The 17,497-nt window shown below is 34.7% G+C and overlaps 1 protein-coding gene across 1 annotated transcript in view; it reads left to right on the top strand.

Annotated features, from left to right (window-relative positions):
• rab26 (RAB26, member RAS oncogene family) overlaps nucleotides 1-17,497 on the top strand; it is an 89,081-nt gene that overhangs the window by 22,797 nt on the left and 48,787 nt on the right. Inside the window, exon 3 of the mRNA XM_079388829.1 lies at nucleotides 15,300-15,341. Coding sequence (XP_079244955.1) covers nucleotides 15,300-15,341 — 42 coding nt within the window. The remainder of the gene's footprint in view (nucleotides 1-15,299; nucleotides 15,342-17,497) is intronic.

Raw genomic sequence — 17,497 nt, 5'->3', positions numbered from 1 at the left:
GCAAAGTGTCAGACGTGTCATTTCATCAATCATTTAAGGTCTGCTGAAAAGGTCAATTACACTATTTTGTGCAAGATTAAGCAAACGGCACAGCAACAGATACGTTCAGAGGTTCACAATGTATCCTTAATGCATTCAGTGGCTAAATTAATTATTATTTTAATTGCACATAAAGCAGGAAATCAGGAAATACGTGGCTCCGCTCTTCTGGAGTTTTTTGCAGACGAGTGAGGATGAATATTCATGAGAATATGCTTTGTCAGGTTTTGAGAGTTTGAGTGACAGCTGGCCCTGTCCAGCAGCTTTTGCGTCTTTTTGCATTTGCTGGTGATGAATATTAATAAGCGCCTGTCAGCGTCCGAACACAGCAGGTCGTTAGGGTTGATTATGAGAGTGTCCGTTCACACAGCACTTACTGAGGTGACCTGCAGCTCTTACAGCCACACACAGACAACCATAAACACACATTTACCACACACACACCTGCCAGCCAAACAACTTGACCGCACTATTTTTTTATTTTTTTTTGCTGGCAAGTAGTTTATTTGGTAACACTTTAGGATAGGGAACTCTTATTCACTATTAACTATGACTTTTCCCTCAATAAATTCCTAATTTGCTGCTTATTAATAGTTAGTAAGGTAGCTGTTAAGTTAGGGATGTAGAATAAGGCATTAATATATGCTTAATTACTACTAATAAATGGCTAATATTCTAGTAATATGCATGCTCGTAAGCAACTAGTTAAGAAACCTAAAATAAAGTGTTACCGTTTATTTTTGTTCATTACCACAAAAACATACATTATAAATATACATACAAACTTAAAATAGTCATTTAAATTAGTGCTGTCAAACGATTAATCATGATTAATAGCATCCAAAGTAAAAGTTTCTGTTTACATAATATATTTGTGTGTACTGTGTATATTTATTATGAAACTATAGTTAATTACTACATTTAAATTAATTTATGTATTGTTTTTATTTATTTTTAACTTTTTTAATTAATAGATATTTTTGTTTGTGTGTGTGTGTAAAAGAAATTACTTTAAAAATAGGTTTAATGAAAAATATGTTCAAATAAAATATATACATTTGAAAAAGAATGTCCTATTATAATTTATGTATTGTTATAAATTAATTAGAAATTGTTATACATTTTAAATTATTATTGACTCCATATGACATTTATCAGTAGTATTTTACATGATTTAAAAAAATAAATGAATTAATCATTTTTAATAAGAATATTTTTGAATCAGCTTTAATCAAGTAAGAGTGACATTGTGTGTATTTATATAATTATAAATGATAAATATTAAACTTTTTAAAATTCTCTATTGAGGCTTGAACTCAAAATCTTCAACTGAAATAGAATAAATATTTAAAAAAACTACACTTTAAAGGCAGCATTTTTCATTTTCATTTAGTTTGTACTTAAATTTACAATTAAAAAAGACAAAATTCTAAAAATACTATTAACATCTCAATTGTACTAAAATATTACTGCTGGAATTACAGATAAATAATTTTGTGACATCTGAAGACATTATAGTTATGTGTTGTTTTATGGAAATGTTAATTGTAATCAATACAATGTCATGTATTTAAAAATGCTTTACTTAATATATATATATATATATATATATATATATATATATATATATATATATATGATGTGTGGAAGATTGTCTCTAGCTGTGTTTGTCTGCAGTGAGTCTGTGTCAGTCAGGCATCTGTTCATCTTCTCAGGCTGAGCTTTGAAGCATCTTGGGTGAAGCTCAGATCATCACAGACCCGTCCTCTCGTTTAGACTCTGCCAAACAAATGTTACTCAACAGATGACCAGGATATGTTGAAGACAAAAAACCGGAACAAAGCACTAAACCCATTAACGCTCACAGATCTTCATATGAACTATGAGTCAAATGAAAGATTGATGAGTCACACTGTTCTGTTGCTATTTTTTCCAGTGTATTTTTCATGTACAGATGATGTAAATAGATTAAAAAAAAAAAAAAAAGTAGTAAAAAAAGAAGACTGAAGACTGGAAGAGTCTCTGAAAATTCAGCTTTGCCATCATAGAAAAAAAGTTACATTTATTCACATAGAAAACATTTTTAAATGGAATAATATTTCACAATATTGAATAATTTTAATACAATTATTTAACAAATATTTAAGAAAATAAATGCAGCTTTGGTAAATATAAAAAACATGCAAAATCTTACTGAATTTTGAGTGTTTAAAAAATGAATCAGTGTTCACTGAATCGATTCTTTGAAGCTGTCAGTTTGAACTAATTTTCTTACCAATAAACTTTAACTGTTTTAAACCCGAGACACTATTAAATTGAATACCATTAAAAGGCAATCACACGCTCATGAGTCACAAAACTAGTGCAATGACATACTCTTATGGAAATTTAATGAAAAGCATATTACATGCATTTCGATATTCATGATGTTGCTTAACTTTGTATTACCAGCAAATCGTTGTGAATATTAAATATTCGTCATCCAGCCCTAATAGTCTCCCAAAACAGATGGAAAAAGATTGAGAATGATAGGGCTTCGGTCATTTTACTTGTCTTCAAGTTTGAAGGAATTAAAGGCAGGACTAATAATGAGACACAGAAAAAGCCTGAAAGAAGAAAGACCAAAAATGCTGAAAAACTGCTGCGATTGTTGCACGAGAGAAAGAAGTGAAATTACAGCTTGAGCTTTCAGAGTTTGAGACTCTCATTATCACTTCATTCTTCAAAGAGGAGCTTTAAACCTGCTCACCTCTACAGAGAGACAGAGAGATGCAAGACTGGGTTATTATAGGCAACTAAAACTAAACCATAAAGCATGCTTTGTTACTTAAATTAAAGTAAATGGTAACCAAATGGAATTAAATATTAAAAACATTATTTATGCCTATTGGCATGGAAACATTTTCATTTAGTTTAATTAGAATAAATAAATTAAAAACTAAATTTGAAGTACAAAAAATCTAAATAGAAATAACAAAATAACTAAACCTGAACTAAAATTAAAATAAAATAGAAACTAATTTAAAATATTCATAATTATAATAGTATATTAGCAATACTAAAATAGCACTGCTGCTATAAATATAATAATAAAAAAAATTCAGCTAGTTGCCAAGGTAACATTTTTCATTTTTGTTTAGTTTTACTTGCAATAAAGTAACTAAAATTAAAAAATATAAAATTAATAAAACTATATAGACATTTAAAAAAAAAAAAACTAGTAAAAATGACGAACACTAAAAAAAACTAAAACTTTCATTTAAATTAGCATGAAAGCAGAATGTAAATTAATTAATATAAAATAACAAATTTAAAAACAATAATTAATATGATTTAAATATTATTAAAAATGAATAATGTCTCAGTTATTATTATTATTTTATTTCAGCTAATTGCCAAGGCATCATTTCTCATTTTCATTTAACTTATACTAACCTATACTAAAATTACTACAATTAAAAACAATACCTGTAAAGATACATCTAAAAAATTTGGCTACTTTAAAAGATACGAGAAAGAAAAAAACTTTAACTATAATTAAAATGAAAAGTAATTCAAAATACAAATAAAAACTACTTAGTGATACTCATACACTGCTGCATGCACGAGTAAAATTATGAGAAAAGAATCCCTGCACAGATCCTACTGTATAAGCTGAAATATGTGTGTATGAGGGCTAGTTTGTCTGAAATCTGTGACAGTCTGAAGCGGAGCTGCATAACTTGTGTATATGTGTGTGTCTGCCGCTGGGAAGCCCAGGTGTCTGGTGGTAATTAAATCAGGAGAATGTTGAGCTGCTCTCTGCCTCCTGCAGCTGTAATGTCAGTGTGATGTGAACTGCTCATCCTCAGCGTCTCATCTGTGCTTCCTAACAGTGAACCAAGCCGCTCCATCAGGAAAGCCAACATCAGTCTGGACCTTGTGCACACAAAATATGAGAAGAAAAGTCATGGCAACATGTGCTTTTCCATTACTTGATGGAATAATTTAATCAATTTATGTGTGGGGAATTTAAATATTCTTCTTCATTTAATGGATTTAATCACCTTTCTAAAGATGAACATTGTTGTGCTGTGGATTATGGACTATTGAATATTATTCAGTGACATTAATCATTTATATGAGGGTTAGTTTGATGTGTACACTTGAACCTGAGCTGCTTTACTCTTTGCCTACATTTTATTTTCTAAATAAATGATATATATTCATCATTTAGTTTTATCATTTATTTAGACAAAATTGTAGGCAAAACAGTGTTATTTTAGTATTACTGAGATACTATTGTTTTTTATGTTTTGAATTTTATTTTTTAACATTTTTTGCTTTCATGTTAATTTTAGTAATTTTGTTGCGCTTTTGTCATTTTTTTAGTTATTGTTGCTTTTAAATATATCTATATAGTTTTCTTTTTCTTTTATTTCAGCTTTATTAAGTTTACAAGTTAAACTAAATGAAAATGAGAAATGTTGCCTTGGAAAATATCTGAAATAACATCAGGTATTTTTTTATTTAAAGTAACACAAATATTATTATGGTTTTAGTTTTAGTTTTAGTTAAATATACTATAACAACCCCGAGGCAAAATAGTATATATTCATTAAAAACTAATGTAGACAAAATAGTATATATTTAATAAAATATATATGTACTTTATTAAGACAAAATAGTAGGCCAATGTAATTTTATTGGTTTTAGACATAACATAAAAAAACATACTGTTTTGCCTTAATTATGTTTATTAATTTAGATGTACAAAATAATAAATGTTTAATTGTAAAATACATTATACGTCTTGTAGTGTGGGTAAATCAGAAATACATGTGATGATAATTTACCAAAGAAAAATAATAGTATAATAAACTACAAAAGTGTGGAATAAGTTCACTTGAATCAATCCATCAATGTAGCACAGCATCCCTGTGTTTGTATCAGTCTGCTTTGACTATGATGTTTTGCCAGAACGGCTCTCATTTCACCAATCAATCAACCTGTCTGATGATGGGAAGAGGCAAAACTATCAATAAATAAATGAGCCTTTTAGTGCCGCTGGTGAAGCTGTCAGGATTGAATATAGTGTCACCTGCTGAGAGACGAGGGATCGACTGAACCTTCCCTACAGACACACACTGACTCAAACGCTCCTGTGTGAATTAATTAGATTCATTAGGCCAGTTCTTCTCAATGTAAACATGCAAACATTTGTGTAACAGCATACACTGCTTATGCTCCGCTTTGGATCTAAGAATAGAGGGTATGCGCATGACGTCACGGTCAGCCGGAGTGGCTGCTGCTCTGCCCACTGAGTGGCAAAAAGACTGAGTGGCAGCATTGGTTTTAGCATGAATACTGTGACAGAGTACCCAAAACATCTAAAACAAGAAAGAGCTTTGCGATTTACTGTACAAATAGATTTGACAAGAAATCTGAGGTATATTTTTACAGACTTTTACAGACTCCAGGCAGCAAAACACATATTTGCAGTTATCATTTGATGTTTATATGTTGAATTTTGTGGTAAAATCATACCCTAGGCTATATATTGTATTAAAGTATCATATTGACAACTCATCAATTAAATATTTATCTTCTGCATAACTGGATGATTTCAAATAAACGCTGACAAAAACTATGTAAATTTTTATTTTGCTGGATCTATCTGCTGCTTTTGAATCATCAGATCCCCTTGTCCGCCCTCTCATCACTGGGCATCACAGGGATTCCACTTCACTGGTTTGAATCCTATCTCACTGGTAGGTCTTTCAAGGTGGCCTGGGGTGGGGAGGTATCCAAAGCACACCAACTGGTCACTGGGGTTCCTCAGGGATCAGTTCTTGGACCCCTCCTCTTCTCCATATACACTACATCATTGGGACCCATCATACAGGCACATGGCTTCTCCTACCATTGCTATGCTGATGACACACAGCTCTATCTCTCATTTCAACCAGATGATCCAACGGTAGCTGCACGGATCTCAGGCTGCCTGGCGGACATCTCGGCATGGATGAAAGAACATCACCTACAGCTCAACCTGGTAAAGACTGAGCTTCTTGTCTTCCCTGACACTCCAACTCTACACCATGACTTCACCATCCAGCAAGGTTCAGCAACAATTACCCCATCAAGTTCGTCAGAAATCTGGGTGTAATCTTTGATGACCAGACCACATTGCAAAAACTGCTCGATCTTGCAGGTTTGCATTGCACAACATCAGAAAGATCAGGCCCTTCCTTACACAGCATGCTGCACAACTTCTTGTCCAGGCCCTTGTCATCTCTAGGCTGGACTACTGCAATATTCTTCTAGTTGGACTTCCATCAGGCTCAATCAAACCTTTACAAATGATTCAGAATGCAGCAGCACGACTGGTTTTCAACGAGCCCAAAAGAGCCCATGTCACACCTCTCTTAATCTCCCTGCACTGGCTCCCTGCACAGGTTCAAGACACTGATGCTTGCATATAGAACAGGCTCAGCACCCGCCTACTTCCACTCACTATTACGAAGCTACGTCCCCTCCAGAAGTCTGAGATCCACTAGTGAGCGACGCCTCGTGGTGCCATCACAGAGAGGCACAAAATCACTTTCCAAAATATTTTCGTTCACCGTTCATGGCTGGTGGAATGATCTTCCCAACCCTATCTGGAATCCCTGACAACTTTCAAGCGACAGCTGAAAACTCACCTGTTTAGTCACTATCTGACTTAATCCTAAAGAAAATTTATTTTTCTGTTTTCTTTAATCTTTCTCTGTCTAGCTTGTACTTATTTGAACAATGCTTGAAACTGGGTATTACGAGCACTTCCTATTTGCCTCTTTAAGATTAATTGCTTGATGTATTCCCCAGTTATAAGTCGCTTTGGATAAAAGCATGTGCTAAATGAATAAATGTAAGAGTAAAATTTTGGGATCATCATTATGATTGATATAATATTGATATAAGTGATCACCCGGATTTATTTACAAAATGCGTTCACAGGCAAATTTGCTTCATGTATTTCCCCCATGTCAAAATCAGACACATATAAATGTCAGAAAACACGGTTCCTGGCTGCATATTGATATCCATGGACCACTGGATATTTGGTAAGTTGTAAGGAACATTATATCGAGTCCAGCAACTTTTAGTTTAAACTGTTTATCGTTTGTTTTACATTTGCATCTTCCCTATTAAATCCATTCATGCAGCAGGCTCTTTTGCCACTCAGTCCAGCTGAGGGGGCGTGTTCTAGCGGGAAAGTGATGTCAGTGCATACCCTCTATAATGCAGATAAATATTCAAAAATGAAAAAATGTTAAATCTAATTTATATATATTATCTATATGATTTATTTAAAAAAAACCTAAATTAGTACACACACATACTCACTCAGAGTTACAGATCTCTCCATTCTTTGTAAGTGGGAAAACTTGAAAAATCGGCAGTGTATCAAATACTTATTTGTCCCACTGTATGTATTAGGGGTGTAACGATATCACAAACCGAACCGAAAGATGGCGATACACCACCCACGATACGAATCGCGGTACTCTCACACCCCCTGCTGCCCATTGTTGAGGTTAATGGCACTTACCTCTAACTAACTATTAATTTAAACAAATTTTTCTTTGCTTACATTTGATTAAATTGTATTAGTAACGACTAAGAGCTTTTTAAATTTTCTTCTGAATATTATATTCTAAAGTTACTATTTTCCAAGTGCATGTCATTTCACGTGACTTGGGAGTGAGCGTCTCACTCGGTTGCTAGTATATGCAGGATGGCTGCTTCACATAGCACTGAAATTGCAGATCCCGGACACATTTAAGTCTCCTGTGTGGGAACACTTTGGTTTTCCAGTGGAGTACAGGAATGGAATTCGTGTCGTAGACAAAGCGCACACAATCTGTCGTAACTGTTATACGACAGGAAACACATCTCATGGTGCGTTCACACCAGACGCGAATGAAGCGTTAAGCGCGAATGATTTACATGTTAAGTCAATGCAAAGACGCGATTAGACATCCTGTGGGGCGATTCACGCGAATCACCGCATTTCAGTCAGAATGTGCTGCATGATGGTGTTTTTGAAAAATAACTTAAGACTTAATTGCACTTCCAAATGTTTCTTAGAGTGGACAAGCCAGTGTTTATTTTTGACTAGAGTACATTGGAGTTTATTTATTTCATTTTAGTTTACTTCAGGTAAGCTGACTTCACTAAAGAGACAAATGTTTATTTCTGACTACCTACATTGGAGTTATCTCATTTTAGTTTACTCTGTTAAGCTGGCTGCACTAAAAAGAGAAATGTTTTACTCTGACTAGTCTACATTGGAGGTATTTATTTAATTTTAGTTTACTCCGGTATGCTGACTGCACTAAAAATGTGAAGCCAAAGTTAATAAAGAAAAAGTTAAGTCAAGTTATTGTTATTATTGAGTTAAGTGAATCTATTGTTCCTTAGCATTGCTGGTAAGATGACATGAACCCTACCCCCACAGCGAACCGAACCGAACCGGACCGAACCGTGGCTCCAAAACTGTTCACCGAACCGAACCGTGCCACTGGTGTATCGTTACACCCCTAGTATGTATGTATATATATATATTTAAAATATTTCTGTGTATATATATAATAATTTATTTATTTAGTCAAAAAGTAGGGTTATATTATTTAATAATTCTACACTTCTGAGACTTTGGCAGTAACATCGTTTTAATCTAATCTAATAATCCTGATGAATAATCGAAATCCACTCATGTGCTTAATTTCAAATGTGTGGAAATTAAATCAGATCCTCGTTCTGTTGGTGATTTTCTCTGGAGATTGTTTATAATGTTGGTCTGCTTTCCTGTCTTCGGGTTTAAATCACACTTCTGGTCTAAAAACAGCTAGTTTACAACTTGGTTCTCACAAGTCTTTGTCTTGAGGGCTGTGGCTGTTTCTCTGAAGATCTGATGACAGTGGATCCAGAGTCTTACATAAGCGAATGTAATTGGCTCTCAGACTCAGACGGCAGAAGTGTAGGTGTTCACTGAGGCACTTTTTTCTGTCCTCCCTTTTTATGATTTCTGTCCTCCCTTTTTATGACCCAAACTAACGAGTGCCTCTTCCTTGACCATGCACACCTTGAGCATCATCGCCATCACGGAGAGAGAAGCAGCACAATGAATCTGATCTCCACCTGTACTAAGACTGCAGTGAGCCTCGTCATCTTATTATCACATGAAGTCAGATTAGGACTGTGATGAATTATAAAACAAAGAGTTCTGACTCTGGTATAATTGGATGATCTTAATTTGAGGCCATTGCAAAATGACACACCTGTAACCTCATATTATATATTAATGAGCCATGCTATTATATATTGATATTATATATTTAGTTTATTAATTATATATATAGTGCCCTCCATAAGTATTGGAACAGTGCAGACAAAATTGCTCTGTTGGCTGTGGAGTCAAGACATTTGCAAATATGATTAAAAGATGAATATGAGACAAAACTACAGAATGTCACATTTTATTATTAGCCGTTTCAACACATATATGTTTTACCAAATAAAAAGAACAGCACTTTTAGTGTTCATTCCACTCATTGATGTGAGCATAAGAATTGGGACAGTTGAACATAAGACAGATATTAAAGATTAAAAGCTATTATTTAGTTGCAGATCCCTTGCACACAATCACAGCAGTGAGTTTCATTACTGAAAGCTGTGGCTGTTCACAGAGTGCTGTATCAAAGCATATTAAATGCAAAGTTGACTGGAAGGAAGAATTTGGGTAGGAAAAGGTGCACAAGCAACAGGGATGACTGCAAGCTTGACAATACTGTCAAGCAAAGCTGATTCAAACACTTGTGAGAGCTTCACAAGGAGTGGACTGAAGCTGGAGTCAGTGCATCAAGAGTCTCCACGCTCAGACGTCTTCAGGAAAAGGGCTACCAAGCCACTTCTGAACCAGAGACAACGTCAGAAGCATCTTACCTGGGCTGTGGAGAAAAAGAACTGGACTGTTGCTCAGTGGTCCAAAGTCCTCTTTTCAGATAAAAGTAAATTTTGCATTTCATTTGGAAATCAAGGTCCCAGAGTCTGGAGGAAGACTGGAGAGGCACAGAATCCATGTTGCTTGAAGTCCAGTGTGAAGTTTCCACAGTCAGTGATGATTTGGGCTGCCATGTCATCTGCTGGTGTTGGTCCACTGTGTTTTCTGAAGTCCACAGTCAACGCAGCCATCTACCAGGACATTTTAGAGCACTTCATGCTTCCTTCTGCTGACAAGCTTTATGGAGATGCTGATTTCATTTTCCAGCAGGACTTGGCCCCTGCCCACACTGCCAAAGGTACCAAAAGCTGGTTCAGTGACCATGGTGTTTCTGTGCTTGATTGGCCAGCAAACTCGCCTGGTTGAACCCCATAGAGAATCTATGGGGTATTGTCAAGAGGAATATGAGAGACACCAGAAACAACAATGCAGATGACCTGAAGGCCGCTATCAAAACAACCTGGGCTTCCATTACACCTGAGCAGTGCCTCAAACTGATCACCTCCATGCCACGCCGCATTGATGCAGTAATCCAGGCCAAAGGAGCCCCTACCAAGTATTGAGTACATATGCAGTAAATGAACATACTTTCCAGAAGGCCAACAATTCACAAAAAAGTTTTTTTATTGGTCTTATGAAGTATTCTAATGTGTTGAGATGTGAATTGGTGTTTTTTTGTTACATGTGAGCCTAAATCATCACAATTAAAAGAACCAAATTCCTATAGAATTTTAATATTGGATTTCTTTTGACCATAACATGAAAATAATTGTTGTTTTATCATATCAGTCAGAATTGTAATATTGCATAATTTTAATTAGAATTTTAATATTGTGTCAATAATTGTCATAAATGAATATTTTTTTTTATTAAACTCCTGTGTTATGCATCATTTTGCTATACACACACACACACACACACACACAGATAATAAATTATTAAATTAAACAATTAGATAGTAAATTTAAATTGTATAGGCATACTTTTTGGTTTAAATAGTAGGTTGTGTCATTTTAATTTATATATAAATATGTATAATTTATGTAGACAAAATAGTACACCTATCTATGCAATATATACAGTATATATATATATATTAATATTAATTCAACTTACAATTTGAATGTATTAGCTGTAATCTTTATTATTATTATTCTATTATTACTGTATTTCTATGTCATTTATATACTTGTATAATTTCTTGTGACAAAACATTAGTCCTATATCATTTTAATATTGCAATTTTATTTTATTTTTTAACCATACTTTTATAGGCATTTTCTTTTAACTGTTACTACAGTTTTGTTTAATACTTTGCGTAGTGCCTCCTCTTTTAATGTGATTCTCACGTTGGTCATGTTGTTCTGGTTTGTTCCTGAATTTACTTTCTTGGTGTGTCATGTGAATTTCTGCTGCTCGGTGTGACAGCAGGTTTATTCTGATGCATCACCAGCAACTACGGTCATATTCTGATGCAATGACAGCTGTACTGACCCGAGTCCTGACGGCCCACTGCCTTAGCCAAGAAAGGAAAAGTGTCACACCTTCCCATTTATTCTGTGCTCAGTGCTGAGAGTGAGGCGGTTTGATGTCAAGACATGCCAGGAGTTTGTCCTTGGCGCTGAAGATGACAGTGCAGTTGTTAGCTATTGTTTTTAATGGTTTTAGCACTACTCAAGCAGAAAAACCTGTTGTCCTCTACAGCTACAACAGAGGAAGAAACAGTACATACAAAAGGGAAAGAAAACAGACCTGCCATGACTTTATTAGCCTTGATCTCAGCGAGTCAGTAAATTGCTGACAGCAAACAACTCTTTGTGTGTTTGTGCAATGTTGGTGTGTGTTTAAACATGCATCTGTTCATTTTCTCACTCATTATTAGGTGTGACAGTGATGGTTTAATGAGAGCATATAGTATTCACACTCATTAGGATGTGTGGATCAACTCTTTTCCATCTGCTTAGCTCAAGATCAGCTCACAGAAGGCCTATAAACTGACCTTTACTCAATTAAAGCATGACAGGAGGAAATGATGCCCATCATGGTGGCATTTTTCCACAGGCTTTGTTGCTAGAAAGACTCTAGTAAGTGAAATTCAAAGATTTCTGTTAATGCTCATTAAAGATGCAACAACTAATGGATAGAACGATCGTTAAAATAAATGCCACCAAATTTTATAATCGATTAGTCTTTTGCAGTGTGCACTGGGAAAATCTGTCAGAGCATGTCAAGTAAACCGTGAACTTAGTGAAAATGAATTTCTAAGAAAAGAAAATATTTACTTGCTTATGCATTTTCATTTAGCAAATAACACATTCAAAAAGTAAGTGTGTGATTAAATGTATGTCATTGTTAAACAAATAAGTATGTTTTTATGTTTTGGTTGTTGTTGAGATTTAAATTGAGGTTTTAACATATTCAACATATGCAATAAAAGTTTAAATGAACTGTAACTGTTATTGGATATAGTGGCATCATTTGTATATATCTAATGAAATATTCAAACGTTTGAGGTTTGTATGAATTTTAAAGACTCTTCTGCTCACCAAGGCTGCATTTATTTGATCAAAAATACAGTAAAACACTACTTTCTGTGTGAATATATTGCAAAATGCATTTTATTCCTGTGTATTTTCAGCATCATTATACTCCAGTCTTCAGTGTGACATGATCTTCAGAAATCATTCTAATATACTGATTTACTGCTCAAGACACATTTGTGCATTTTTGGAGGTGACTTTAATCTAGTTCTAGATCCTTTTAAGGATAGATCCTCAAAAGAAAATTCTCAAGTCAAAAGCAGCACATATTTTGAGTCAAGGAATGACTTGAGCTGTATGATGTATGGCACAATCTCTATCCAGATGAAACTGACTACTCATTTTATTCAAATGTACATAATGTTTACTCAAGAATAGGGTAACACTTTATTTTGATAGTCCACTTTAGACATTCTACTAACGGTAAATAACTTTGCAACTACATGTCAAGTAGCAGTCATTAGAGTATTAGTAGACTGTCTGCTTAATATCTTCTAACACTTTATTTTGATGGGTCCACAACATACAACATACTGACTATGAGAAACTTTGCATGATTGTGTCAACTTATTCTACTAACCCTAAACCTACCCTAACAGTCTACTCTGAGAGTTAGTAGACATGTAGTTGCAAATTAATGAGAATTAGTTGACATGTAGTTACAAAGTTACTTATAGTTAGTAGAATGTCTAAAGTGGACTCAAAATAAAGTGTAACCAAGAATAGATTTCTTCTTAGCATCACAATCATTAGCCCACCAAGTGAAGGACTGTATTTACCTCCCTGCTTCCATCTCTGATCATAACCCTGTCAAGCTTGTGTGGGAAACAACATTGACTTTACCTTATTCCAAAAACTGGAGATTTAGAACCCAGAGGACCCAGACTTTATCAAGTTTATGTCCACCCAGATTCAATTTTTTTCTCGAAGATAGTGCTAACTCAGCCTCTCATTCAATTATATGGGATGCACTTAAAGCATTTATGAGAGGACGTATTCTTTCATACGGGTCTTATAAACAAAAAGAAAAGAGAACTGTTTTAACAGAGTTAGAAAAAGAAATAAGATCATTGGAATTAGAACATTCAATGACTAATAATGAGAAATGTTTGACACAACTTATTCAAAAACGGGTCTTATATAATAATCTGTGCACACAGAAGGTTGAATCTATTATGGACAGAACAAAATATAATTATTAGATAAAACTAGCAGATTATTATCATGGCAAATTAAAAAAGAAGAATCAGATATATTCATCTCGATCGAAGATATATAAATGATCCTAAAGAAATTAATATTTTATTCAAGGATTTTTATGAAACTTTATAGAAAACTGATCATAGTCAGGGAAATTCTGATGCAACATTTTTTTAGATAAATTACAATTACCTAAGATTGATGATGAAGATAATAAATTGTTGAATTCAGATATAACCGAAAATGAGGTACTTAAAGCACAAGGCCCCTGGACCAGACGGCGTTCCAGTGGAGTATTTTAAGTCCTTTTCAAACATATTATTAACCCCTTTAACAAACATGATTAAAGAATAATTAGAGAGAGGATCTCTTGCACACTCCCTGGAATTGGCAACAATAACAATACTTCCTAAACCGGGGGAAAACAGGCAAAAATATGGGTCTTATAGGCCACTAAGTCTCCTTAATGCTGACTATGATGTCTTGACCAAGCTGCTTGCCCTAAGGCTGGAAACTGTTGTATCCAAAGTAATACATCCAGATCAGATAGGATTCGTTAAGAATAGACAAGGCTCTGACAATGTTAGAAGGCTATTACACATACTTAATATAGCTCAAAAGCAGAAACTATCAATATTTATTCTGTCTATGGAGGCCGAAAAGGCTTTTGACAGGATTGAGCCCACTTTTCTCTTTGCAACCTTAGAAGCCATGAGTTTTGAGTTCATAGGATATTTAAAAACTATATTTAATTGTATGCAAGTCTGCACTATATCTCCCTCATTATTTGCTCTGGCCATCGAACCCCTTGCTATTGCAGTAAGGTCCCATACTGTTATAAAAGGAATTAAAATGAACACAAACTATCCCTTTATGCAGATGATCTGTTAATATACCTGACCAATCCACAATCCTCTATTCACCCTTGCTACAAGTTTTTAAGGAATACAGTGATATATCTGGCTACAAATTGAATTATGACAAGAGTGAAGCATTATTGCTTCATATTTTTGTTGGAAACTGATATATTTTATTTTTCAGGATTCTTTGATGAACAAAAAGTTCAAAAGAACTGCACTTATTTGAAATAGAAATCTTTTGTAAAGTTATAAATGTCTTTACTGTCATTTTTGGTCAATTTAATGTGTTCTTGATGAATAAAAATATGAATTCATTTTTAAATGAACACTCGTACTGCTCAGTGCTCACAGAAGTAAAGACCTATTTTTGGACTTTCCTATTGAAGCCGAACAGAGCTGTGTAACATGGCAGTAGCATCTCTGGAGATTTAATAAAAGTTCAAAGTCGGAAGAGCCACACTCTCTGCTGACATCTCACATTCAAAGCGTGATGGATCTGCGGTGCTTTCCAAGAAAGCAGAACCGCTTGTGCTCAGTGACCCAAAGTTAAACGCTAATGAGACCTCAGCAGGGAGCTGGTCAAATCCATGACTTGCAAGACTGATCTTTCTTTTCTCTTCTCTTTTATTGCAGAATAAGGTGCTGAACATTGATGGTGTGAGAGTTAAACTACAGGTGAGCATCATTTTCTGCATGCAACTTTTTAATGATAGCTTAAAGGAATAGTTCACCTAAAAATGAACATTTGCCAAAAATGTCCTCACCCTCAGGCCATCCAAGATGTAGATGAGTTTGTTTCTTCATCAGATCTGGAGAAATGTAGCACTGAATCACTTGCTCACCAATAGATCCTCTACAGTGAATGGGTGCCGTCAGAATGAGAGTCCAAACAGCTGATAAAAACATCACAATAATCCACACCACTCCAGTCCATCAGTTAACATCTGGAGAAGACAAAAGCTGTGTGTTTGTAAGAAACAAATCCACCATTAAGACGTTTTTAACTAAAATACAATTCCATAATCCATAATAACGCTTCCTCCAGTGAAAAAGTGGTCTGGTCTGAATCAGGAGAGAAATCTGCACAGATCAAGCACCGTTTGCAAACCAAAACAATCTAAAACAGCTCTAAACAAATATGTGGCTGGATTTAGATTTTTCACTGGAGGAAGCATTATTATGGACATTTTTAGTTAAAAACATCTTACACTGTGTCCTGACTACACGTGACGCGATGCTGTGACGTGATAAAAGGTATATTTTCCATGTTAATTGGAGTGTTTGTCCTATCTAGCCTATCGAAATTTCTATTTTAGAAACCGTTTCTGATTCCACAACGTCGCGGCTGGAACAACAACATACAAACTATATGACAGTAGATAATCTCCGGTGATTATGTGCTTTATTCAAAGTTAAACGTGTCTAATATGAGTTTAAATATCATATTGCGTGACCTTCTAGCCATACTGAAAGCAACAATAGATAGGCCTAGTTTACCTCAGATCTTGAAAATAAAATTAAAGCAAAGATGACCATTAAAACTGTGAACTTGCTGCGACTGTATTCCATGACAAAGATGGACTGGATTACTTGTGGATTATTGTGATGTGTTTTATCAGTTGTTTGGACTCTCATTCTGACGGCACCCATTCACTGCAGAGCATCCATTGCTGAGCAAGTGATGCAATGCTATATTTCTCCAGATCTGTTCCTGATCCAAACAAATTGGTCAACAGCTTTAACTATCAAACCAGTGTAGACAGAACAGACTTTCTTCCTGGTCTAAGCTGGTCTTTTCTACAAGCTTTAAATGTAACATGTCCCATTTTAAATTTTTGTAAAGTACTGTGAGTATTACGAATGAAATCAGTTACTAATGCTCATACTTTCAATATAACAAGCTTTTAAATTTGATACCATCTGTCGGCATTTGTATAATCTCAATAAACTCTTGAGTAATTAGGTGATTTAATTACCTCATTTCAAAGCAACTCCAATTATCTGTGCTGTTTTAAATACTAAGGTGATACATTTGGATGTTCCCATGTTGCTTCGCTCCCTCTGGCTAATATTGACTAAGTAAACAATGAGCGCGCATCTAGAGGATCAGCTCTAATGAGAGTTTAACGAGGCTGTCATTAATCTTTAACGCTCCATTAGCCGCATGCCTCGCACTAGTGAAAGGAAACACACAGACTCGACTGCGTGTTTGATTTAACCAGACAGACAGCTTCATAGCCCGCTCACCTGCACTCATAGTCAGAGTTTTTAAGGTCGTCAGTGTAATTATTGTGGACCGTTGAACAGGGTGAGCGGTTGATAGGTGAATTAATGTTGATAGGGATTATTAAAGAATGCTGTGTCAGGTCAAATGTGCAAACATCTCAAAGCGAAACTAATCCACATGCTTACATTGTGAATCCGTGTTTTCACACATCAAGATTGGGCCTCATTACTGAGGCTGTGCATGAATCTCATTTTTAAAGTGATAGTTCACCCCAAAATACTTAAAAGAAAAAATTATGTAAAAAAAAAGCTGAGAAAAGAGATTCTGTTTAAATCAGATGTAAAACAGTTTGTTCTTTTCCTTTGGTGACTCTTATTGTGTGCAACGCGCTTGAGTTTGAGACACAAAAGCATGCTTATATTTCTCAAAATGTTTAAAACATAAACTTTGGAAAATATGGATAATATAGTATCTTAGTTTAATGTTGTCTTGACAGGTTTGGATTTCTGAGACGCAGAAGCGTAGACAGAGTCGGCATCTGATTTAAAAATGAAATCACTCATTTTTATTCATAAGTTCACACTTAATATTGGCTTCAGAGACT

The sequence above is a fragment of the Barbus barbus genome (assembly GCF_936440315.1).
Source record: "Barbus barbus genome assembly, chromosome: 32".
Lineage (NCBI taxonomy): Eukaryota > Metazoa > Chordata > Actinopteri > Cypriniformes > Cyprinidae > Barbus > Barbus barbus.
The sequence above is the reverse complement of the archived record's forward strand: the minus strand, read 5'-3'. Positions and strand labels throughout refer to the sequence as shown.